Genomic DNA, 25,823 nt, shown 5'->3' with positions numbered 1-25,823 from the left:
ATAAGTAGAGCAGATATTAATCAATATTAGAGGTGAATGCTAAAATTAGGTTAAAATTAAAACATCAAAAACATTTTGAAATATTACGATCCTTCACTTATACTATAAGCATTTTTTTTTTTTTTTTTTTTTTTTTTTTGTGATTAATCAAGCAAAGTTGTATAAATTTTTAATTTGTGTGTGAGTGAAAACTCGTGTTACATTTTTGTTTACATGATAAAATTGTTTTTATTCTGTATAGGCTATATTACATGTCGTAATTGATATTGTCGACTGATATTTATATTGCTTTATATGTTTATATGGTATAAAATTTGGTAACCTAAGTGTATGGTTGCTCTCGTGTATTAATCTTGTGTGGTTTGATGCTACGAACTATAGACCAATATCTAAGTATTTTCTTAAAAAAAAAAAGCTATTGTGGGTTTATTGAATTAATTTATAAATATTTGAGTAGATTAAACTTATAATTGAACTTACGTAGTAATTTATATACAGCTTTTGCTATGATGTTCTCCTATATTTGGAAGCAGTGGTGTAGTTTATGTAGAGTGTCATCAGGAGTTATTTAAACTGTAAAAGTAAAATTATTGTAATAAATTGATTGTTTATTATGCATTTGAGATGCTAGGTGAACTTTGATAGTATCTGAAAAGAGAAAATATATATTTATTATTGAATTAAACTTACTGAATATAGTTAATTATGTGATATGGAATTGGAATGTATAATCATAAGTTGTGTTTTAAAGAACAAAATTTAATATTATTTTGATGTGAAAATATACATTTGTATGAATGAATGTTTAAATATAATAAATTTAGAAACCTCTATACTGAAAAATAGGTTTTTCTTTAATATGAATATGGCTTAAATTTTACAGATCTTATCTTTCTTAAATCCATTAATTCTTTCCATGTACATGTTAAATTAATATCATAGAGTTAAACAATAACAATAACTCAGTACCCCACAACTGGTCTCTTTTCATATGCACGCACACATATAATGATTGCAAAGAAGATCGAGAAAGGGAAGGGAGACAATAGAGGTATAGAATAGAGTAGAAGAAGGATGGATAGCAAAACAGCAGAATAGGATAATAAGAATAAATGAGGAAGAAATTAGCAAATAAATTTGTAAATAAAAGACAATGGGAGGTAAAACATGATAAGACTATAAAATAAAATGGAAGAAGAGGAAATGAACTAGAGTGAAAAAAGATGTACAGTGAACTGACGAGGAAAGTATGAAAAATATTAAAGTGATGGTAGACCGAAAAGCAGAAATGTGAAAGTCTACTACCATGTATAAAATTGTAAAGTTGGCTGATAATAAATATATTATATTATATAAATTTTATCAATTGAAAATTAGAAATCTTACATACGAAAAATACGAAATTATTATTTTGCTTATAAATTTATAACTGTTCTAAAATACTTTAAAATCTCAACATATCAAAAAAAGAAAATTGTTACTGTGATACCATATTACTTTGTGTAATTTAAATCAGATGTGTTTATTATTTGTAGGGAGTGCTACATAATTAATGGAATGTTAATTAATGTTGAAGCATATTATGGGCTCTCATACACCACTGTCCAAAAATTAATATTTAAGGAATAAAATAAAAAGTATCATTACGTTCAATGAAAATAAGAAAAAGTCTCTGTTTTGAATTAAATTTTATATGAAAGACACTTACTTCACAATTATATATATATATATATATATGCACACACATGCAGGGTTAAAAATCTGTTGCCAGCTTATTATGTAACATATACTCTATTTTACAATAAAACAGATGTCCACTTGTGCCACATGTGATCCTAATCCTATTTGAAGACCATCTCATGGATAATTTCACTTCACACACTTTGCAAAATAAAATTTCACCATCTGTAGAATATTTCCTCACCGAACTCTGAAACAAGTTGTCTTAAATGCCATGCTTTGGAAGGTTTAAACTTAGGCATAATAACGTTAATTTTGGAATGGGTTAGTTTTTAAAATATACTCCCTTTTTAACAGTACTGGTAACAAAAATATTGTGACTGGAACTCTTTTGACTGAAAACTTTATTGCAACTGAAGTTTGAATGCTTTCATAATCGCATTTGCATAACAGGAATAAGTTTCATTGTTGTAAATTATAAATGTCATTGTTGCAAAGACTGTTACAAGAGAAAAATTCGTGTATTATAGTCACGTCACTCTTATTTCTGGCAACCAATCATGTTCTTTTATTTCCATTCGCAGCAAGCAGAAGAAAACTGGAAATGATGTGATATATATATATTTGCCGTATGTTTCAGTAGGTCAATGTAAATACGACAAAATATAATGTAGAAAGCAAATTGCCTTTATGAAATCCTGTTAATGATGAAGATTTTGACCCAAAACTTGAAAAAATGATCTAAAACTAGAAAATAGCAAAAACAACCTATAAATTATAAACTTTTAGAATGTGGCCATCACAAATGGCATTTATATATAATCGAGCAATTTATCTGATATAACAAAAAAAAGATGACATGTCATCAGAATCCGGGCCCTGGTTATGAGTATTGTTTGTAACATAATGGAAAGCATTTTGAACATGTTTTTTTATAGAGAACATTAGAGAAAAGTGAGCATTTTCGTATCTTCATGTTTATTATATGTGTGTATATATAAAAGGTAAAGGTATCCCCGTAACATGCCATGAAGGCACTTGGGGGACATGGAGGTAGAGCCCCATGCTTTCTATGACCTCGGCACTAAAATGAGGTGGTGTGGTCAGCACCACGCTCTGACTGCCTTTTACCCCCCCCCCCCCCCCAGGAAAGACCCGGTACTAAATTTTATAGGAGGCTGAGTGAACCTCGGGGCCATTCTGAAAGTTTGGCAACGAGAAAAAATCCTGTCACCACCTGGGACCGAACCCCGGACCTTCCAGTCCATAGCTAGCTGCTCTACCAACTGAGCTGCAAATTGTATAAATTTTCAGTTCAATAAACATTTTCAGTACTGCTTGTTGTGGTGCTTCCTGTATTATTATTAAAACTTAATGTATTAATACAACACAAATATAAATAATATAAATATAACTTGTATGATAAATGCACTAACTCATTCATTCACTTCACTTGTAATACGCTGAATTATATAGCCTAACGCGGGTTCTGTACATTTATGTAGGATTATAGTACATTATCTCTTACAGAAACGGCAGTAGAATACTGCATAGATATTGCAACACCGAACTTACTGCACGAGGAATCTTGAGGTCCCAAACAATAATCGATCACTTAACTTACACATTATCGGCGACACGGTGGCAAGCGACAATCAGAACTCAAAGTGTACTCTGACATTAACCTAGTGAGTGGGACGATAATACATATTGTTCTGCCCAAGGGCAGGTCTTTCACTGCAAACCCAGCATTCCCCAATCTTTCCTATTTTCTGCCTTCCTCTTAGTCTCTGCATATGATCCATATATCTTAATGTCATCTATCATCTAATATCTTCTTCTGCTACCGAACTCTTCTCTTGTTCATCATTCCTTCCAATGGATGCTTCAGTAGACGTGTCTTCTCAGCCAGTAACCCAGTCATGTCCTTTTTCTCGTTCTGGTTATTTTAAGCATCATTCTTTCTTCACCCATTTTTCCAGCAAGATAACTGTCTTCAATTCCATCTCTGATTTCTTTCAAGTGTTGACTGATAAACTGGTTCAAGATAGTTGCTCAATGTTGATTTTAAATAAAATTCAAATAATTTATTTGAATAAAATACACACATTAAAATACAGTCAAACCTGAAAAATCATTGTTCATTGTTCTAGAGTCCAATAGATGCAAACTTTTACGAAGGCTACAAAAATCAATTAATTTGTCTTAAAAACACAAAAAATTTACTAAAGGCAAAATGTAGAACCATTTAGTAATTATTTATTATAATAAATAATTTGGTAATTATCAATTATAAATAGTAAGAAATACTAAAACTAAGAACATTTATGATATGTCAAATTATTATATCAAACAGATCCTTTATAATATTTTACATCCTCTATTTGTTTTAACTGTATAGTATTTTTAACTGTCATTTTTTCAACTACCTTTAAATTATCAAGAGTTGTACCAATTTATAAAAAAGGAAACAAGGATGAATCGTAGTAATCACAGTACATTTTTATGGTCCGAAATTGCCAATATCGCTCAGAATAGAAGACGGTGGCTAAAGTTTGTTGAGGCCCTTTGCTCTAGTGGGAGATACAGGAAATGATGATAGTACATTTGATAATGAAGGTTCCTGTATTTTCCAAAGCTTTTAATTACTGATTAAAGAGCAAATTAATATTTTGAACGTTATATTTATTTTATGAACATCAGCATGGATTTCAGCCAAACCACAGTGCAACTAGTGCAGTTATCTATCTTACGAGGAATGTACTTAATGCATTTGAAAATTGTCAGTTATTTAAAGCCTCATTTCTTGATCTCAGCAAGGATTTTGATTTTATTGATCATGAAATATTAATTTTAAAGTTAAATTATTATAGTATCACAAGTATAAAATTATCCTTATTTTCTTCATATTTATTTGAACGTAAATAGTGTGTTGTCTTTAACAACAAGAAATATAATGTAATGAATGTTCAATATAGAGTTCCACAAGGATCAGTACTCGGGCCAATTTTGTTCTTGATTGCCATTAACAATATTTGTTTTAATATTCATTCTGACATAGTGCTTTATGCTGATGACACCACACTGTTCAATCGTAATAAAAAAAACCTCCAGTTGCTTGAAAGTGAAACAGTTATATTGTAGAAGTTAAGAAATGGTTTGAACCTAATGGTTTAGTCTTAAATGAAAATGAAACAATAATTAACATTTCATTTACAACCTTGCTCAACGAGTCATTTATGTAACGTGCTTGGAATTGTGGTTGATACTAAGGTAACTTGGGGACAACATATTGGGCATTTAAGTATTAAAATGTTCTGGATTTTATTTCCTTTATAGAGTCTGAGAGGTTGTAAACCCTGTCTCTACAATGTAAATTTCTTGAACTTTGATTTTAACTGTTTCTTGGTTGTATATATTTTTAATTATTAATGTATGTTAAACAAACTTTCAATAATAATTACACTTTTAGGAAAGATTGTCATGATCATAATACTAGGCAATTAAATATGTTTCATCAACCAAGATGTCGACTAACAAAAAGAAGCAAACATTTTTAAAATAATGGCTAAATAAATACCAAATGTTTATATACTCTAAGCAATGTGAATTTAGAAATTTTATCTCTATTTGGCTCATTAGTAAGTCTTTTTATGATATAACAGAATTTTTTTTAACTCTAACTTTTAATAATCATGTTTGGCAAGGTCTGTAAACTATTTATAAAGTTCAAAGACTTATGTAAATAAAAAAAAAAAAAAATAAGTAAAGAAAGAAAGAACAAAATGTAGGGCCATTTACTGAGTATTAATTTTAATTGATTTGAAACAAAAATAAGCAAAATGCAGTAAATTAGAAAACTATTCTATGCTAAAATCAATTATTTCTTTCTTAAATGTATGTCATTTTACAAATATCAGGAAATTTTTGTAATAAGTATTGTAATGTTTCATATTACAGTACCATTGAAGTATTGTAATACGAAGTTACAACTACATCTTACAGTGTTTTATCCACTTTGATTAAAAAAATAAAAGTAATTGTATTATTTTCATTAGTTATTTTTGAACATGTCTTTTTGGAGAGGCGATTGTATTATTAGTTTCTTCCTGCAAGAGGCGATTCTTCGGCTACATTGAGCATATTATTATTATTATTATTATTATTATTATTATTATTATTATTACTATTATTACTACTACTACTACTATCACCACCACCACCACCACCACTACTATTACTGCTATTACTATTACCACCTATTAATTTTCATGATTTTTTGTGTTTCTTTAATATATTTTAGTTCATGTCTGTTGTCAGTTATGGTGTGTTGCAAACTTTATCTTATTTTTATGTATTTAAAATCTGTCATATGTTCATTATATTATGTTTTTAAATTATGTTTTCTTTTTCCATTATATTTATAGTTGCATGATTGGCATTGTAACATAAATCAGTATATTCGAAGTTAATATAATGAGTAGATCTCGGATTTTAGATAAAAATCTATTTTGTTCTTTATGCAATGCATGAAAATAAATTCGTATATAGGCTACCGATTTATGGTACTATATGATCGAAATTGATGGTCCACTAGTATCTAAAGATATCTAAATTGACGTTAGAAACTTTTTTTGCGTATTTTACTTTTTCTTTGCAAAAAATCATACCAGTATGTATAAAAAAAAGTTGTTTTAAAATAAGATACTGGTAGCCCGAATACAACTTTTATATACTGTTAACAAAGAGAAATGATATATTATTGAGAAGAGGAAACCAAGAGAGGAGTTCGATCCAGTGCTGTGGATGGAGCCTCAGTGTAGCTCACTGGTAGAACATTCATTGTGTAGAGCTGAAGGTCCTGGGTTTGATCGCCAGTGCCAGAGCGAATTTTTCTTCGTTAATAGTACATAATAAATTTGAGTCTCTTGTTCTGTCATGCCCAAGCACGCCATCTCGCTCTACAAGAAAAGGAAGTGATCTCGTGGCTTAAGGCTATTCCATCTGCCAATATTGGCACACTTATGGATAACACCGCCTTTAAAATTGCAGTAGACTTGCAAGATCTGCCAGTCTCATAAATGTGTATGTGGTGCTGTTGCTGATGTTTATGGCTCTAGGAGTGCAGCACAATTGTCAAGACATTTCATAAATGATATTATTAGAAGAGCATTAACATCTATTGCTGTGCCTATTATCTTAGAACCCAGTGGTATTAGTCGCTCCGAAAGTAAGTGCCCTGCTAGTTTAACTTTAGTCCAGTTGAGTAAAGGAAAGTCTCTCTTACGGGATGCTAAATGTGTCGATACCCTGGTCATTTCCCATCTGCCACACACTTCCAAACTTGCAAGCTCAGCTGTAGAATTAGACGTCCGCAATAAAATTAATAAATATAGACATTTTTGATAACTACATCTTCATTGTCTTCGCAGTTAAAACAATGGGAATGTGATGTCATGAAGCCAAAACTCTTATATCTGATATTGGCAGTCAACTTAAGTTCATTACTAGGGACCCACATTCTACTGAATTCCTCCAACAGCGTATAGGAATTTCCATTCAACGAGATAACACTGCTAGTGTGATGGATATGTTTGCTAACACCATTTGCCTGGACGAAATTTTTTACTGTCTGTGATATTATTCCCACTACATTTTCAGTGCATTAATTTTAAATACAACATATATATGTTAAAGAGAATAAATTAGTTATATCTATGTATATAAATATTTGTATTTAGGACTTTTATGTGTTGTAAAAATTGGATTTATTTATATTTATTTTCAGTTCTGTAAATTAATTTTGTATTTTATGTAAAGAAGATATTGTTCATATAAATAGATTAATACTTGAAAGATATAGTCGTGTAAATTAGCTGATTTATAGTTGTTTCAAATGTAGCGTATTATTTGTGAAATTTTGTCACTTTTTGATTGTGAAACAAGTCACACAATTTTATGCAGATGTTTATTCAGATGGCAACATTTTTATTATAAGAATGGTTATGACAACAGTGTATTCTTTGATGACATTTCTTTGCAGCACATTAAAATTTAAGTTAAATTATTCATAACATATTGATAAGAAAAAAATTCTTCATTTTTTCCTTTTGCCTCACGGCGTCGAGTCTGCCTTGGTCCATCTTCAATTCTTGCATTGTTGTCTCCGTCTCCAGTGTATCTGTCCATTTCCAAGGCAGTGTGCAATTTTCTGAATCATACTTAAAACTCAGTGTGAGTGATTAGCCCAACGACTGGGCAGTTTTCTGTAAGGGTTTGCTCCCTTAGCCTTTGAAGATCCCTCTTCCCTACAACGCAGTGGTTCCCCTCAAATTACTCTTGAGAGATGAATGCCTCTTCCTCCAATCTCTCCGTACCGATGAACAACATCTCCACAGAGTACTGCCATTGTGGTCTTCATCTTTGGTCCACCCCAGGTATTTTATTTCCCCAATACCCACCATATCTGGCTGCCACCTGGGGAGGTGCTTGATGGGAGCGGCAACTTCACACTAGGGTGGGGGGGAATTGATAATTTATGAATTTTCAAAAACTTAATTTTGTTGTGTTAGAATCTTTTTTGCATGGAATAGAGTCTATTTTAGGTACCTAAAGTAAGATTTTTAGAACCTATTTAGAACTTAAAAATCTGACAAGAGACTTGTAATTCTTTCCATGCAACTTAGTTCATACGTTTCGTCATCTTTGTGGCTACAATATTTTGTCTGGGTACATATAATATTTAAATTACCACCACTAACAGCGACTGAATCTTAATAATGTAAATAGGCAGTGTTTTTGAGCGCAAAAGACTCTTGTTGTTCTGGGGTGGGGGTGTTTAAAAGCCGATCCTTCCATGAACTAAGTCATATGAAAAGGAGTATAGTGACGAGTAATAACATTTATCATAATTTTGTCTTGAAAATTAATAACAGAAATTAAACATTTTCGTGTTCACAAAAAACATGAAACTATGAAAATATGGTATCTCTGAACCTGTAAAAGCTTTTAGATTTTTGTAACACACGTCATGTGTATAAAGACATTGTATGGGTAATTACATGACCCCCCCAAAAAATAAAACTATTGTATGTATAATAGTTAAGTAAGACCACTAGCATGTAAGGCCAGGAATACACAGACATGCTGTGGCAGTAACGCGGCATTACATTTAATACATGGAGTAAATTGTGCACTCTTGAAAAAGCGGTGCGCACAATACAAACCACCTGAGTAGTACACAAGCCTCAAACACCTTTCTAGTTCCATTATATCTCGCACGATGCACGCCCATAGAAAATGAGGAAGCTTTCATAACTGCTATTTGCGCTTTGGTAGTAATAGGATACATTTTCAATAGAAAGAAACGTAGACCTCGCAGCTGTGCAAGAAGCGGCTAGGGAGTAATTTGTTAAGTGCTGTAAACTTTCAAGAAATCAGCAACCAGTATAAAAACCTTATGTCTACTCGGTTGATTTCCACCAATTCTGGAGAATTATTGATGAAAATTGGGCCAGACTTTAAAAAATCAGCCACCAACATGCGAGAACCAATCTCAAGTCAAGATATTATAGTATTTATTGTACTAAACCCAATTCATCCTTTGAAGAATGTTATTCTGTATTTAACAAAGTATGTACAACACTATTTTTGGTTGATTGTCTGTATGTCTCAATATTCCAGGTTCGCACTGACTTTACAATTCTTGGTGACAAGGGATTCGTTTAAAAGTCTTCAATACCTTTTGCGAATTTCAAAACAGGTTATCAGAGAAATAATCCCAGAAGTTTGCCCAGCAATTGTCAGTGCATTAAAAGAAAATATCAAGATGAGCTAATCATAGTACCAACATAATGTGCTTCTTTAATGGGTATATTTTAATTGCAATACAAATAATGAAACATTGAGAGAATTAAAGTTAAAAAATTCGAAATATCACACCAAGAAAAATCAATAATATTTCGAAGTCGCATTGTAATAAAGAAACACATACAATAAAACTACAAGCATTTTCTTTTTCGTGTAATCAAAATTTGATTTCCAAATGATGTTTTTAATTTAAGTGTACAGTCAAAACGAGTATTTTAAATCAGCCAAAGAAAATTATTTTGAAATAAAAACATAGGAATGCAAAATATATACAACAAATATTACAAAAATTGTTATTCAGTTCATTAAAAATTATAAGAAGAAAAAAACAGAAGATATTCAATGTGCTGGTTTTGACTATTGAAGTAGCCTATGCGATGGATATTCTGGGAACAGAGTTTTGGTTGGATGATGTTGAAGAGAGCCAAGAGAGTTTGATTCAAATCCGGAAGTGGCAGGGTATAGTGTAGTAAGAATGGAATTGGAGATTTTGTCATTGAAAGGTTGGCTTGAGAAGACTCTTGAGATGGAAGATGTGGTGGTTCGGGAGCTGAAGCATAGGAATTTGAGAGAGTAATTGGTTGAGTAGGTTGTCTAAAATAACCCATTTGGGAAGAAGACATCAAATGAAGGTGCATATGAATGAAAACGTTCTTGTCCATAGTAAGTTGGCATTTCAAAGAAGATTCGTTTTGCTTTCACCTGGATGTCATAAATAGCTTGCTGAATCCCTTTCCTAGTAGTCGCACAATATGCTATCATTTTTGATGAAAGGAAAGCACAAAATGATTTGACTTCACATTGTTCAACAGTGATCTTTAACCTCCCTGAAGTCATTAGCGTGGTTCAGGTGGTAGCGCGTTTGCCTGCTGATCCGGAATTGCGCTCAAGCATGGGTTCGGTTACCTGTTTGTGTTTTGCTGAAGTTTTCTTCAACCGTAAGACGAATGTGTCAGATAATCTATGGCGAATCCTCGGCTTATGTTGTCAATTGTCAACTCGCTATCACAAATTCCATTGACGCTAAATAACTTAGTAGTTATAGAGCATCGTAAAAATAAACAATTAAAAAAATTTACATCCCAGCAGCGGCTTGCATAATTCAAGCGGTGGTTGCCAGTAAGTCTGTACTTCATCCTCCTTTTTCACCCGTTTTGGAGCTCTGTCTCATTCTGCGTGTTCGCTGGCGTGTTCCATTTTTATTATAATAGTCAATATCACCAGGATTTCACAAGATTCGGCATAATTTATGAGGTCCAGTCTACTTCAGACCACTCCATGCTTGAGGTGTGTGCGCTTAACAAGATAAACGGCAACTAATCTGTTCACACTGTGGCAACAAATCCCTTTGTGTTCGCGAGAAAAACCGACAGGGAACGGATCGCTACATGGCATTTGAGGTGTGCACGTTCTTGCCACAGCACGTGCTTGAAATAGCGTACAAACGAGCGAATGAAGCCTCAAATTCTGTTCGACCCTTGTTGCATAACTGCTGCGCCGCGTCTGTGTATTCCCAGCTTAATATTAAAATCACTTGAATCTGTATTCAAGCACTTGAATTATATATAATATTATTTATAGTTATAGTTATTTTATAAGACAACTATAAAATCATGTAATATCCGTTGGCAATATAATAATGTAAATTTTATTTTAATTTCAGAATTGAATTGTGTAACAAAGATTAAAAAATTTTTGACATAACATATGATTAATTATAATGACCTGAAGATGCCTTATAAAGAAGCAAAAACGTTCTTCATATGAACTTTGTAAGCTATTAAAAACTTATTATATGCAAATTTGTAACAAACACATAATATAAATAAAATTGTATGAGATAAACAAGTCAAATGAATAAATCTTGGGTTGAAATTCTGGAGCTCCTTGCTGGCTTTTAACTTACGAGATACCATCAGTATTGAAAGGTTACACATATCTCGTTTAATGCCATTAGGCCATAAAAGAGACATAGAACTCTCAAAAAAGTTAATAATATAGATAAGTATATGGTTTACTTTTTTCTAAAACTTCAATAGGCCTTTCCCCTGGTTCATCACGTAATATTTTCTCAACAATAACAACAATTATCTTCCAGTACTATCCATTGCCCTTCTATTGATAATCCATATTTCGTTATACACAGCATTACATACGCAATTCTGAGTTGTATCCTAGCAAGACTAGTAGTGTGCATGCACTATTGATTCATTGATGCTTTTCTCTTCATAATTATATTTCTCAATGAATTGCTTAAAATGCAGATTTTCCAGTATTAGCACATCATTTGACACAGATTACTGAAAAACTGAGACTGGTCACTAACATTAAATTCTGCGTCCAAAGTTAATGCAACAGAAAGAGTTGTAAATGTTCCTTATGTTTTTATGTACACAACAACGTTTTCCTACTTTCAGTTTCACTTTACACGCTTTACAAAATATATTTCCATTCTTTAAAGTGAATTAGGTAATCCTCTCCAAATTCTGCAACAAAGAATTATATAGACCTTGTTGGCGGCATTTTTATTGTAGTGCAACTTCTCAATACCTGAACTAGGTCACAATGAACTCGTAACATGCGGTCTTACATAAATAACAGCATTGATAAAGGGAATTATAGTACTCTATCTTGCATAGTAACTTGCTTGTTCCTTTTCCTAATGTTATTTATGCAGCAAGAGAGACTACGCTACCTGCTGTGGATCCGGTGACCAAATTTCTAAATGTAATTACAAAGATAATTCAATTTTAGTTTTCAGACGACTTAACCCCTCCCTCACTCTGCACTCTGTGTTTTCGTGCACCTGAATTGGCAGATATTTCTGGGGATGGGATATGACGTTAAGAATGTTTAGTAACAGCTGTGGTTCTGTTTACAGCCTCATATATCAAAAGAAAACACTGAGCCTGAAGCGCATTGGGTATGCAAACGGTGCTTAGAAAATATGCCAGGCAAAGGCAGGGAAAACAAAGTGGCCAAGAAGGAGAGTACCCGCAAGATGTGCAGCCCAAGACCTGAACCACCTGGGCTGCAGCTTGAGAAAAATAAACTACCTTATGACGTAAGTATAAATGTGATGCATCTGCAAAGATCGAAATATTTGTGTAGAAGCCTTAGCTTTAGCTGAATTATATGCTAATTGCAGCCTGGTGAACTGTCTTGGGACCAGAGTCATCGCACCAACATTGAACAACGGTACTGTTACTGTGGGAAGAATGGAGAATGGTTCATGCAAATGTTGCAATGTGGCCGCTGCAGGCAGTGGTTTCACGAGAAGTGCATTAAATGCTTGCAATACCCCCTGTATTGTGGAGACAGGTATGAAATTTTATGTTTATTCACAATTTGCAGAAGATAATAGTTTAGATTACTGGAACCCGGAGTACATGACAAAAGTCTAGGGGACTGCCCTACTGTTGTAAATGAATGGATGTGTGTAAATATGCTTTGCAAATCAAAGGTGTATGGTTATTTATTTAATAGCTAACAAAGTGTTCTATTCTAGTGTTATTGACCTAACATGTTCCACTGTACATTAGTTGCTGTAAGGGGCAGTATATATCTTGCTTGCAATTGAGTATATACTTTAAATAACAATCTTGTTGTTTTAGTGCACTTCAAGCTGTCAAACTAGGACTGTGTGTGACAAGCCATCATATGCTCATATTCTTTTTCGTTGTTACAGGTTTTATGTGTTTGTGTGCTCACTGTGTAATTATGGAAAAGAATTTGTTCGCCGTCTAGAAATGAAATGGGTGGATATTGTGCATCTTGCTCTGTTCAATCTGACAATCTTCAATGCAAAGAAGTATTATGACCTGGATACTGTCATTGTTCCGTATGTCAATAATAACTGGAACATGTTCCAACTACCACCAAAGGTGAACTTTACATAATTTCTTAATTCGAAGTTCTTGTGTTTAGGAATATGATTTGAAACGTAAGATTTTATAAAAAATATTCTGGTATGAACTTAATATCATTCCTGTTGTAGATCCTTGATGTCAGTTTGGAAGAGAGGCGGGAAAACATCTTATCTGTTCTGACAAATAACAGAAACAGGTGAGCTGCACAATATTGTTTAGTAAGTTAATCGCCTACAGTATGTTTAGTTATTTGGTTTCTTAATTGTGGACTGTATTTTGGTATTTTTATTACCTGTTCATCATTCTGTATTTAGGATTATTCATTTTATAGCAAGTTAAGCATTGGTAAAATTAACAAATTTAATTTAATTTCCAATATGTTGCGTGTTTGTAAAAATACTTAGATTCAGGATGCTTACGTAACTACTAGAATATAGAAAGTTAAAAGGATTTTATTTTTCCAGGATTCAGTATAATTTCACATATTCTTTGCTATGAAAGAGGCGAAAGAAAGCTTTTGGAAATTTAAGAAGTTTTGTGTAGAATAGCACTTCTGAAAATACAGTTCCAAAAGAAAACTTATATGTTATCTGAAGTTTTTCTACTGAAAGTGCGGTAAGACTTTCAAGTATGAATTTGAATATATAACAGTAAAAGTATTTAATGATAATCAAAATTTATAAAATTAAGATTATTAGTACAGACTCAGAAACGAAATTAGGGCCATCTGAATTTTCCAAGTTCCAGTTATAACATACTGTGCATGCTCAGTAAGCACTATGCAGTATATTATTATATATTACGCAGTATGTTATAACTGGAACTTAGAAAATTCAGGTGGCCCAAATTTTGTTTCTAGGTCTGGACAAATTTAATATATACATATATTTATTATACATGCATTAATATTCTTTTGTGTTTTTAAATAATCATGAGTTGCAATTTGAAGAATTTAAAAAAATTGTATAACAAAAATAAAGATTATTAATATAGGCATAAGTCCAGACTATGGCTGAAAATCATGCAGCACTTTTTAATAATATATTGTACTTCATTTTGATAGCATATTACAGTAGACTCTTGCTAATCCAACCATTCTTTGCACAGAGGGATACCGAATTACTGAGAGTGCTTAAAAATGTCATTAAATTTAATATTATAATTTGCACCAACCACTCCACTTGCACTGCTAAATCGAAACTACACTGCGATTCACCCCTTGAGGTTACTGAAGAAAAAGAATAGCGTGCATTGCTGCAATATTTCGTCTCCAGATCTTTCTGTCTATGTGTTGGGTTTGGGATTATACGTGAAACTTAGCAACATTCATCCTACCGCGTTGCAAAGTGTCACTCTTCCCTTGTCTCTTTCTAGTCAGTCTTACTCTGTTGTTGACCACCGAGTAAGCTACTGAGCTATCTGCTTCAAAAACATTGACCACTGATATTATTGCATAATTATTTTAGTTTATATATTAGTGTTATTTTAGGAAAATTTGTGTATTTGTTGAGGTTTAGTATAATAGTGAGAGTGTATATACATATATTATAGCATTAAGGAAAACCATTGGAAGTGATTCGTTGTGGTCTAGTGAAATAGTGTAAGTGTACATATATATTATATTATAGCCTTAACACATAAACCTAATAATCTAGTGCAGTGTTTCAAAACATTCAATAGGTAGTTAACAACTTGTAAATATGGAGAAATCGCCTGAATGTTACAATAAGCTAAGTGTGAAAATAAGAGTACTGAATTCCAAAGAGAGAGGAATAGTGCTGAATGTTTATAGGCTAAGTACTTTAGGAACAGTGGCGCTTGTTCTGTGGCTCAGGCTGCCAAGCAGACTGCAGATGCTACCGGATTTTCATGCAAGCTAGTACTTGCGATAAAAAAAGAATTCCTTACAGCTGGAAAACTATCAACTCCAGTGAAGAAGATAAGCCCTGGAAATCAGAAGACTAGGCTGCAGTTATATGATTCACTGACTCAGTCTGGTATTAGAAGGCAAGTTCATTGTTCCTATAGACAGAATAAGTTACCCACTTTAAAAAAGTTAAAATCTGTTCTCAATGCTGATCCTGATCTTCCAAACATATCATTATCGACACTGAGACAGCTTTTAATTGACATCGGTTTTGAATTTGTGAAAAGAAAGAGAGATTCATTATTGATAGACAGAGTCGATATTATTGCATCTACGTATTACTCTGTGAAGAGATTTATTAAATCTACATACTTAGACTTCAACAAACAAAATTTGATAACTCAATCCCAAGGGAAAAAATGGAACTCTCTGCATCAAAATCCACAGTTAATTCCCGATTTACCACGAAAATCGTCTGTAGCTGCATTTAGATTGGCAACAAGCCATGATTGTTTGGCCAAACACCTGCATAGAATTGGAATATATCAGTTCCCTAACTGCCCATTGTGCAACTCAAACCAAGAAATGGATTCGGAACACCTCAAAATCTGTGCTTCAGTGGCTAGTCATGATAATATCTTCGAAAAATATTGGAGTGCAAGAGGTCAAATTACTTTATTGTCAAACGCCTGGCATTAGAAAACAACAACAACATATTATTGCATGGCGTCACAGCTATCTGCAATCTATCAAACGTCATAGAGCTGCGAACAGAAGTATTGTGTATACTGATGAAACCTGGATAAACGCTGGCTCCACTACTTCTAAATCTTGGATTGACAAGACAGTAACCTCAGCATTAGATGCAAGAAGAAAATTGCTTACAACAGGGAACAAGCTGCCATCAGGGAAAGGTGGACACATTATATTGGTTCACGCCGGTACCGAGAACTGCTTCATTCCAGGAGCCCAATTAGTGTACCACGGAAAAAAAGATGGTGATTACCATGACGAGATGGATGGTCCCATGTATGAGAAATATTTCAAAGAGAAGCTTCTTCCGAACATTCCACCAAACAGTGTCATTGTATTGGACAACGCGGCTATCCATTCTAGGAAAACTGAAAGACTTCCGACTAAAAACAATACCAAATTAGCAATTCAATCTTGGCTGACAAGCAAGGGAGTACAATGGGATATTTCCATGCTTAAGACTGAATTGTTGCAACTAATGGAATCTGTCCGTCCTCTTTATGAGCCCAAATTCATAATTGACGAAATGGCGAAGGAATATGGACATGAAGTGCTGCGTTTACCCCGTATCATTGCGAACTTAACCCAATAGAAGAGACCTGAAGCCAGATTAAAAGGAAAGTTGCGCTAGAAAATAACACATTTAATTTAAATAGCGGTGCAGGAGCTTGTGGAAGCCACTGTAAATGATGTGACGCCCGAGCAGTGGAGGAACAATGTTTCTCACATTAAAAGTATCGAGCAACACATGTGGGATACTGACTGTTTGCTGGACGTTATTCATGACAGCTCATCATAAATTTAGAAGATTCTTCTGACAACAATAGCGACAACAATGACGTCGATTCTGACACTGACTTGGGTGTTGTGGCGCTACCAGACTAATAATGCAGCTGGCAGGTGAGTTCTTTTTTTCGACTGTAAGTCTAATCACGTACAGTACAGTATTTACAAATCATGCAGAACAGAGTATTGTCAAGATACTTAAAAGCGAAAGTGTGGGAACATCGTCTTCCCCATAAAGCCCACAGTAACCTCAAGGGGTGAATCGCAGTGTAGAATGTTCCACAAGTGGTCAGCACGTGTATAAGTAATACAGAATAACACATGGCACCAGTGCAAATTTCCTGGAAAACTATTGCAGTGGAAGTGATATGAAGGACACTAGGAGGAGGCTGGAGTAGTGATGGTCTAGTGTAATTTCGTAATAAAAATATCATTTTAAATATTTCACTTATGGAAGTATATTAGTTGATAAGATTTTGGAAATAATTCTTTAGCTGTTTGTTGATGGATATTTGTGGATACAGGTTCAAGTGTGGTAGAGAAATTAAGAAGCGCACTACTATCTGGGGGTTGCGTGTTCGAGTGCCTCCTCATGCCCCGTCATTCACATTGCCAAGTGTCCGCCCTGTGAGTGATGCATTGCTCAAGGAGTTATGGTTTGGGAATAAGAGACTCAAGTTCCTACCCCCCTCTCTCAGGTATGTTCAATTGTGGAAATCGTTTTTGTCTGTTTCGTGACTTCTTCATCCTTCCAAAATATCCTTCCTAATGTTCTACACCTATTTTTAGTTCGTCATTTTGGAGGTTCTTTTCATTTTTGCAAAGACTTCGTGTGCTGTAGTTCGGTTTGGATAACACAACACATGACATGTAATAAAAGTAACCATGGTAGAATGTGAAGTGTTCATCAGATATGGGATACTAGGTAGCCATTAACAGAAAGTGAATGATGTGGGAAATAGACCGAGGATTGGTTTAAGTCACTCTTATATAAAACTTAAATCCTAAATCATACTTAGTGAAGTTACGTAGGAAAGTTAAAGTCTCCAGACACTAAATTTCTTTTTAGAACTATGAATAAAAAAGTATGTAATAGATTCGAGTCAATCCATGTGAAATCAACACTGATTCTGACTAATGTTCTGGGATTTTGATGAAACTTGCTATATAAAGTGACCTTACATAGTTATGAACGGAAATCGTAAGAAAAAAATTTTGTCTTGCTTTCAAAAGTGTTTAAGATTGAGAGAGAGTGTGTGTGTGTGTGTGTGTGTGTGTGTGTGTGTGTGTGCGTGCGCGCGCGCGCGCGCGCGCGTTTCCATCCCCCCCCCCCACTTGCGTGATTCAGGTTCCACATATTGCATATAGATGGCAGGACTGACCCTTTTCAGTCTGTACACCACTTCAGTGGGCCACACTGTACATGATGTGTATCTATGACGAGTTACGTTATGTATTAGTGTGAGTGTATGTGTAAGTGTGGTGTAGAGAATGGGTGAGGACGATAAAGATCTGTTGAATAGCACCAAGGAGGCCGCCAGGCTTAACATCTCCATCTGATGAATGAATCACTATCAACAGTGATATATGCACTGCAGACCACACCTGTGGAGTAATGGTTAGCTCGTCTAGCCGTAAAACCAGGTAGCCTGGGTTCGATTCCCGGTCGGGGCAAGTTACCTGGTTGAGGTTTTTTCTGGGGTTTTCCCTCAACCCAATATGAGCAAATGCTGTGTAACTTTCGGTGTTGGACCCCAGACTCATTCCACTGGCATTATCATCTTCATCTCATTGAGACGCTAAATAACCTAAGATGTTGATAAAGCATTGTAAAATAACCTACTAAAGAAAAGAAAATAAAAATATGCACTGTAGAAAGATTTGGGGTTTAATCCAGGCATATTGGTGCAAAATTTAGTGATTAGAAGTTGTGCATCGCCACCTCTGCTAGTCCTGAGATAGAAATATTACATAAAAATTTCAGATCCCACCGGGAATTGAACCTGGGCCGGCTAGTCTGGAGACAGACACGCTAACACAGAGCTAACTCAGTGGACTCATTCAAAAGTTATTAAGTTTATATTTTTTATCAAAAATGCCTGCGTCCTTAAATAGTTAATTACTAGGGATCAGATTTTTAAGCTTTTAAAAAGACCATTTTAGGTTTTGGAATAGGTGAAATAGGTTTTTTTTAGCCAACCTGTGAAAGGGGTCGCAAAAACTGCCAGATCGTTAAAAATGTATCCTTATTCTTAAAAAATAAATATATATTTATTAAGCCAACATGGACTACGAAACTGACCTTTTCAAGAACCAAACTATTTATCAAAATTTATAAGATTCGAATTTTTGTTCCTTTCCCTTTAACATTACTTGTAGTTTGAATTAACATTTTATCTAATATAATTTGCCTTGATATAACTACATAAATTTTAATTTTCAGTAGATAAAAGGTACAGTATACAAACAACTTTTGAATTAAATTTATTCAAATTCGATCAAAAATTGAGGAACGTTTTTCCAAAACTCAACAACTTAAAAATTTTGAAAAATGAGTTATATATAGTTTCGTATATTTTAAAGGTAGACGAATCGATTGCACTACACAGAATTAGTCAAATCTCAACATTTCATACATTAATAAGGCATTAAATATTGAGGGTTTTTGCAAAACTCAACATCTTGTGTCAGCGAGTTTTTTCAGAACTCAACTTTATTTTAAAACAGTGTTTCCACTGGTCATAAAGAAAAAGTATAACAAGGATTTGTATTTTTTTCCTTCAAATTTTATTACGGTATTAAGTTTTAAAGATTGGCTACAATGCTCAGCTGAAATATCTCTCACTTGCCTTTATTATTTCCACTGTTGACTGTGAACATTCTGGACTGCAGTACTGTTTGTCTGTTCATTTTAGTACAGAAGCAGTATTGCAAGCAGTAGTGAGTATTGTCTCCTATTCAAGAAATAAAACGTGGTCAAAAAGAAAAGGCGAAATGATGAAAATAATTCAAACAAGAATAAGAGTATAAAATACACGCAGGAAGTAGGTGAGCCAGATATAGATTGTGCAAATCAAGCTTTCAGGTATAACTCCCTGTAAAGTTGGTTTGAATAATTTTTCCGTCGAAATTATTCAGATATAGATTATTTTCATGGTTTGAAGGCATAAAGAAAAGTAAATATGAAGCAACAAATCTAACCAGCAATGATATGCTGGAATTCCATTCAAAGCTGTATGATAATAATAAGGTTAAAATAGCACAGAAATTGCTTGTTTTAAAATTCATTCGTGTAAACAAACTAGAGAAAAAATCTGATGATAAACAGGCTAAGTATGACAGAGATATTTCACTAAGTTATTTTGTTCCAAAGCAGAATGGGGAAGAAGTCCAAGTGTGTGCACCCACATTTAGAAAAATTACAGGAATGTCAGGCGACATGTTGAGATGAATAGGTAAAAAATATCTAAGAGGTGAAATGCTAAAAGAATATAGACGTGGAAGTAGGATTAATGAGCGGAATGAAGAAATGACAAGTGCTATAAAGAGGGGCATACTTAATTATCGATGTAGAGAGAGCCATTATGCTTGTAAGAAATGCTCTAGATCATACTTGCCTCCAGAACTAAGTATTAAGAAACTTTGGGAGAGATTCTGTCAATGTTGTATGAAAAACGAGCTTTAAGATGTTCCCTATCCTAATATATAAGTCCATTTTTAAAGTACTTTAATTTGGGTTTTGTAAATCCGCGCTCTGACACTTCTTCTAAATGTCCAGGGCTTCTTGTTAAAATAAGAAATTTTTATGACTTAAATGAAAAAAATGACCTGAGAACTGACTACAGATTACACAAAAAGAGGACTGAAATTTTTTTTAAACTCTCAAGAGCAAAGGAAATAACACTAACACCGTGTGCTTTGATTGTCAACAGAATCAGCGTCTACCGAAATTATCAGGGGGGGGGGGGAATATATTTTACTCCCGCCAAGTCTGGCTTTACAATACTGTTATGGAAGTCAATGAAGGAGCTGATATCCACCATTACACATGGCTTAAAACAGAAATGGCACGAGGTGCTAATGAAGTTGCTTCTGCAGTTCTGGACTATATTAAGAAACTAGAAGAGAAACTGGAAAAATCTACTGTGAAATATACATTGAGAATTTTTTCAGATTCATGCCTATCACAAAACAAAAATTCAGTAATGATGAATATGCTATCGAGATTTTGTGACTCTTCCAAGGTATTCACTAAAATAAAACATTACTTTCCTGTTGGAGGGCACAGCTTCCTGTCACCCAATAGGGTATTTGGTGTCATTGAGAAGAACAGAAGAAATCACAGTGTCATCGCAGTACCATGAAATATTGAATCAACAGGAACGGTGCATGGTTCTGGGTAAAGATTGGTAAATTTAGGATCAAAAATCAAGTGTAAATAAAATTCTTAAACGGAAGCTGCCATTTAAGATGATAGAGGTGAAGCAAATCACATATCAGAAGAATGGGAGATAGGGGTGTCGACTGTAAAGTAAAGAGCTGTTGAAGTACTAAAAGTGGCATCAGTAATTTCAAGAAAATGGACAAATATCTTCCAGTCAAGCCTAAAAATCACGTGAATACGAAGAATAGGGATGATGGGAAAAAACTAATGCAATATTTCGATACATCAACCGAAGAAGCAAAAACATTCTACTCACAAGTATCACAAGATTTCCCGGAATCCAACCAAGAAAACAATGAAGAACCTTTGTATTAATGAGATGTCTTGTGTTCTCAATAAAACAGAAGAAAAATTATTTATTTAAAAAATTATGTATATTTTTTCATAAAGTTGTATATTTCAATTTGGAGATGTTCAGTTTTGATAAAAACTCACCAAATTCAATGCTATTTGCTGAGCTCTTGACCTAAGTAGTTGATATAACATGTAATTATCATAATTCAACTTGAAATATTTAAGTCATGCGTATATTTCAATTTTTGTTTAAATGTTAAGGGAAGAATATAAACAATAAAATGTGTTTCCTGAAAATTTTAGATTTTGAAGATGTTGAGTTTTGGAAAAACTCTCCTCAATTATTTTAAAAGTAACAAAAAACAAACAAAACAGCATTATTTACTGGTACTGTTCCTGGTTGCAATATATGACCAAAATACTTTTCAAGATTCTCGACTGAGAAGTTTTTTCAAATACATTTGAAGAACAAAATGGTTCTTTTGATAGCACTTGATGTCATAGTTGCAAATTTCATTGCTGCCACTGCAGCTGGTACCCACGGTAACTGGCAATTGAAGCTTTCCTCCTGGAGAATGGAGCACATTTTTTCATTTTTTCAAATCTGGATTCCTCTGCAATACTTCCTTCAGTTTTAATGTAATGGCTTCATCCACTGGTTCTGGTACTTGTTTCTGTAGAAGCGAGTCAGAGACACCAATTGCATCTTTTAGTTGTAGCGACGAAGATTCCAAGTACCATACTCAATATAGGCTATTTTGGAAAGTCACTGAAATGTGCTTTGAGGAAAGCAAGGGAGCCATAGATGTTGTCATTGTTAAGTACAGATTTTGCCTTAGGGATTGATGCAGCCTCCTCCGCGTCGAGAGTGTTCTTTCCTCCCCCCCCCCCTCTCTCTCTAAATAAAAAAAAATCAATATATAATGCAGTAAATACAGGATAATGGTTATCAACAATGATGTAGGTTTTTTTTAGGTACTAAGGTCCAATTTAGGTTTTTTTAGGTTCAACAGAATTGACATATATGACTCCTACAATCATGATTTGGAAAAGTAATGAAGAAATTAGAAGTTCAGAGGCAAGGAAAAAAATAGGTAAAAACCTACAAATCCGGTTCCTATTCATTCCCATTTCCTTCTGAATCAGATCTGATACAGACCTGGGCATTGTCTCATTTTAAAGCTCTTTTGATGGGCTTTAATTTTATGTGTAACATGGTAGAAGTCATAAGATTGTAAAGCTCCTGTTATTGATAACATTCCTAAAGGATATTAAACTTACCGAATTGTTGTACTCCTTGTTCAAAAACTGAAGAAAAGAAGTAATTTTAGTGAATTGAAAGAAAGATATTTGACTTATCAAGTTGAGATACTAAGAAAGGTTTTAATAAAAAGCAGAATATAATTAGCTGTATTTATTAGGCATCCCCTTTACACGTCATGAAGTTGCATGGGTGGCATAAGGTAGAACTCCATGTTTTCATGATGTCAACATTAGAATGAGGTGGTGTGGTTGGCACCACACTCCAACTGTATTTTATTCCTAGGAACACTTGGTACTCAATTTCACAAGAGTCTGAGTGCACCCCAGGGCCATTTTCGAAATTTTGATTGTGAGTAAAGCCAGGTCAGGTGCCACCTGGCCTAGGACTTTTTTTGTTCAACCTAGTATCAAGATTCGAACTATACTAACGAAAGCATTCATGTTATAAAAAATTATAAATTTTATTTTTCTTCTAAAGTTATTGAATATTCAATCTCAAATACTCTTTCATCATAATGGAACAGAGACCAACAAGACAGGCTATCAAGTGCAAAACTCGCCTTATCCAAAATAAAAAAAAATGAGTTACATAGTCGGTTTGTGCAAATCTTGTCTAATTCCTTTTCCATAGAGCTCAAAGAACTACTATCAAATGCAAAACTGTCCATATCCATAACGGTTTTTCCTGTTTTCTGACAAATCACTTTACCTTGGCACTCACTCCATGGTGCATTCAAAACATTCTCTGTAATTTCAGTGATTGTAGAGATCTACTCTAGTTCAAAAGATGTTGCATTCTGTTATGCATGTAGGCTTACTCAGTTTAATCCTAATGAGAAAAGAGATATGGCATACACTGAATCTGGATTTAGGAGCTGGAAAAAATGCTTTGGAAGTTGAAAGGTGATTTTCGAAGTATGAAAAATCTTAAACTCATGTGCAGATAATGATGTGGAAAGAAAGAAATTGCACACGGTATTTCCACATGCACATATCAATGGATAAGAAATGGTACCTCGTATCTACTAAAATCATAATTTAGTTTAGCTACATTATTATTTAGATTAACTACACTTATTATGTTCACAAAATTGGAATGTTAACTAATATTTTGTCTTCAGATAGACAATCTTTCAAAGCAGAAGCATATTATATAAAAGTTTGTCTATTTTGAGAAAAAGTAATTTTTAGAACAGTTGTTTCATTCACCTGCAAATTTACACATACGAGGTATCACTTCTTAGCCATCAATATGTTTCAAGTATTGTACATGAAGTCATTCTTAAAAAAATGTCACTATTACATGAAATCAATAATTGAAGGTTATTCAATTTTTGGTAGTCAATGAACTTCCTCTGTGGGACAATTACATAATTGAGGAAGCAACTCAGTAAGTGCCTTCCTTCTCTCTACTATACATGTACCACTGTTGGATCTGTACTTGATAACAATTAGTTAAGAAGCTTCCCGGGTCCATGTCTCATCATTCTGTGGGGTTACTGTGGGACGCCTTGTTGGATGAGGGACAATAAACAACAATGTATAATATCATAAACGTAACGGTCGTTTTAATAACTATTAGTAAAAGTATATAAACTAAAACTAATACATATCTAACATTTATATTGCGGACCAACGCAGTACCACTCAATCCACAAATAACCCATATAAAAGGCGTGCAATCAATCACTCCATCCAAGCCATCCATAACCCATAAAACCTTTGCAAGCATACCACTCCAAAGGAACTGGAATGCAGTATCGCCCTTAGGGGAATTTCACAGGTTACTTTTCTTGAGACAACTCAATCCGCGCTGGCACATCAATATTATGAACCAAACACAAACTACTCAATGATACTAGCTCGTTAACTCTGACTGTTATCTCGACTGAGAGCTTCTTGGTTAGTTGCTCCACTGCAGATCTCCTTACCAATGCACAACTTTATTGCACTAAGATGGACCGAAACGTGATTCGCGGTCTCTCTCTGCAAATTGCCCTGGATGGCCTGGTTACAGCTCCACATAACCTAGCCACAGTCGACTCCTAAGTGATAGGTTGTTCCCCGGTGCTACACCATCTCCCACGGAACATCTTCCCATCGCCACCACTGACCTCCCTGGGGTCACTGATCACAGGTCATGATAACAGGCACTCGATATGCGCTACCATAGATGATTGCAGGCATTCACCACTGCATGCCTCCCATTGTTCACTTGGTGTCCACTGGCCACAGCAAGACGATGGTCGCAGCAAGCGAAAGGCACTGTCCCACCACTTGGCACTCTCTGAAAGAATAATTCAGTCCTCTTGAGTAATATTCCACTGGAATGAGTGCACCAAAATATAACCGCTTACTAAGTCTAACATTACCGGATGTCAGAATCACATAATAGTGGTAGAAAATAAGAGGGGTAACCAAACACCAGCCTTCCCATAATTCTAGCTGGTCCACTATTCACTCATTGTCTGCTACCTCACAATAACTGAGCACAGCACAAGCAATTCATACTACGCGATAAGTCCGCAATTCTACTGTCACACAATTCGATGATACACTCAGTCCTCGGAGAATATTGCAGAGTCCCATTGTCACAATGCACCAACTCATCGGCAACTTCCTCATACAAACTACGAGGCGCACCCATAAAGTAACTTTCCCACTCGTCCCACAGCTAGCAAACCATATGTTGCGCGAAGTGACTGCATGTACGTGATAGAGTATAATGTCCTGGCATGGCACATGTGCTAGCGGAACTTCCTGAGTGCTCTCAGTAACTTCGTTGCATTGGTTGAAATTGGACGCTCCTATTCCAGCTCCCGCCGCGTGTGAAGTGCGATCAGTGATAAAGTTTTTGAATGAACAGGGCATAGCACTGATTGAAATTTATCGTCAACTGTGCCAGGTCTATGGGCCTAACATATGGTTTGCTAGCTGTGGGACGAGTGGGAAAGTTACTTTATGGACGCACCTCGTATTTCCGTATCTAACATAGATA

At 34.4% G+C, this 25,823-nt stretch overlaps 1 protein-coding gene across 4 annotated transcripts in view; it reads left to right on the top strand.

The window, feature by feature from the left end:
- The window catches only part of Pcl (polycomb protein Pcl), a 183,753-nt gene that overhangs the window by 99,016 nt on the left and 58,914 nt on the right, over positions 1-25,823 (top strand). For all 4 annotated transcript variants that reach the window (XM_069820757.1, XM_069820758.1, XM_069820756.1 and 1 more), the window contains 5 exons: positions 12,431-12,613; positions 12,698-12,870; positions 13,238-13,433; positions 13,547-13,614; positions 17,349-17,522. In XM_069820757.1, the coding sequence (XP_069676858.1) occupies positions 12,431-12,613; positions 12,698-12,870; positions 13,238-13,433; positions 13,547-13,614; positions 17,349-17,522 (794 nt within the window). The remainder of the gene's footprint in view (positions 1-12,430; positions 12,614-12,697; positions 12,871-13,237; positions 13,434-13,546; positions 13,615-17,348; positions 17,523-25,823) is intronic.

The sequence above is a fragment of the Periplaneta americana genome, chromosome 3, assembly GCF_040183065.1.
Source record: "Periplaneta americana isolate PAMFEO1 chromosome 3, P.americana_PAMFEO1_priV1, whole genome shotgun sequence".
NCBI lineage: Eukaryota > Metazoa > Arthropoda > Insecta > Blattodea > Blattidae > Periplaneta > Periplaneta americana.
The sequence above is the reverse complement of the archived record's forward strand: the minus strand, read 5'-3'. Positions and strand labels throughout refer to the sequence as shown.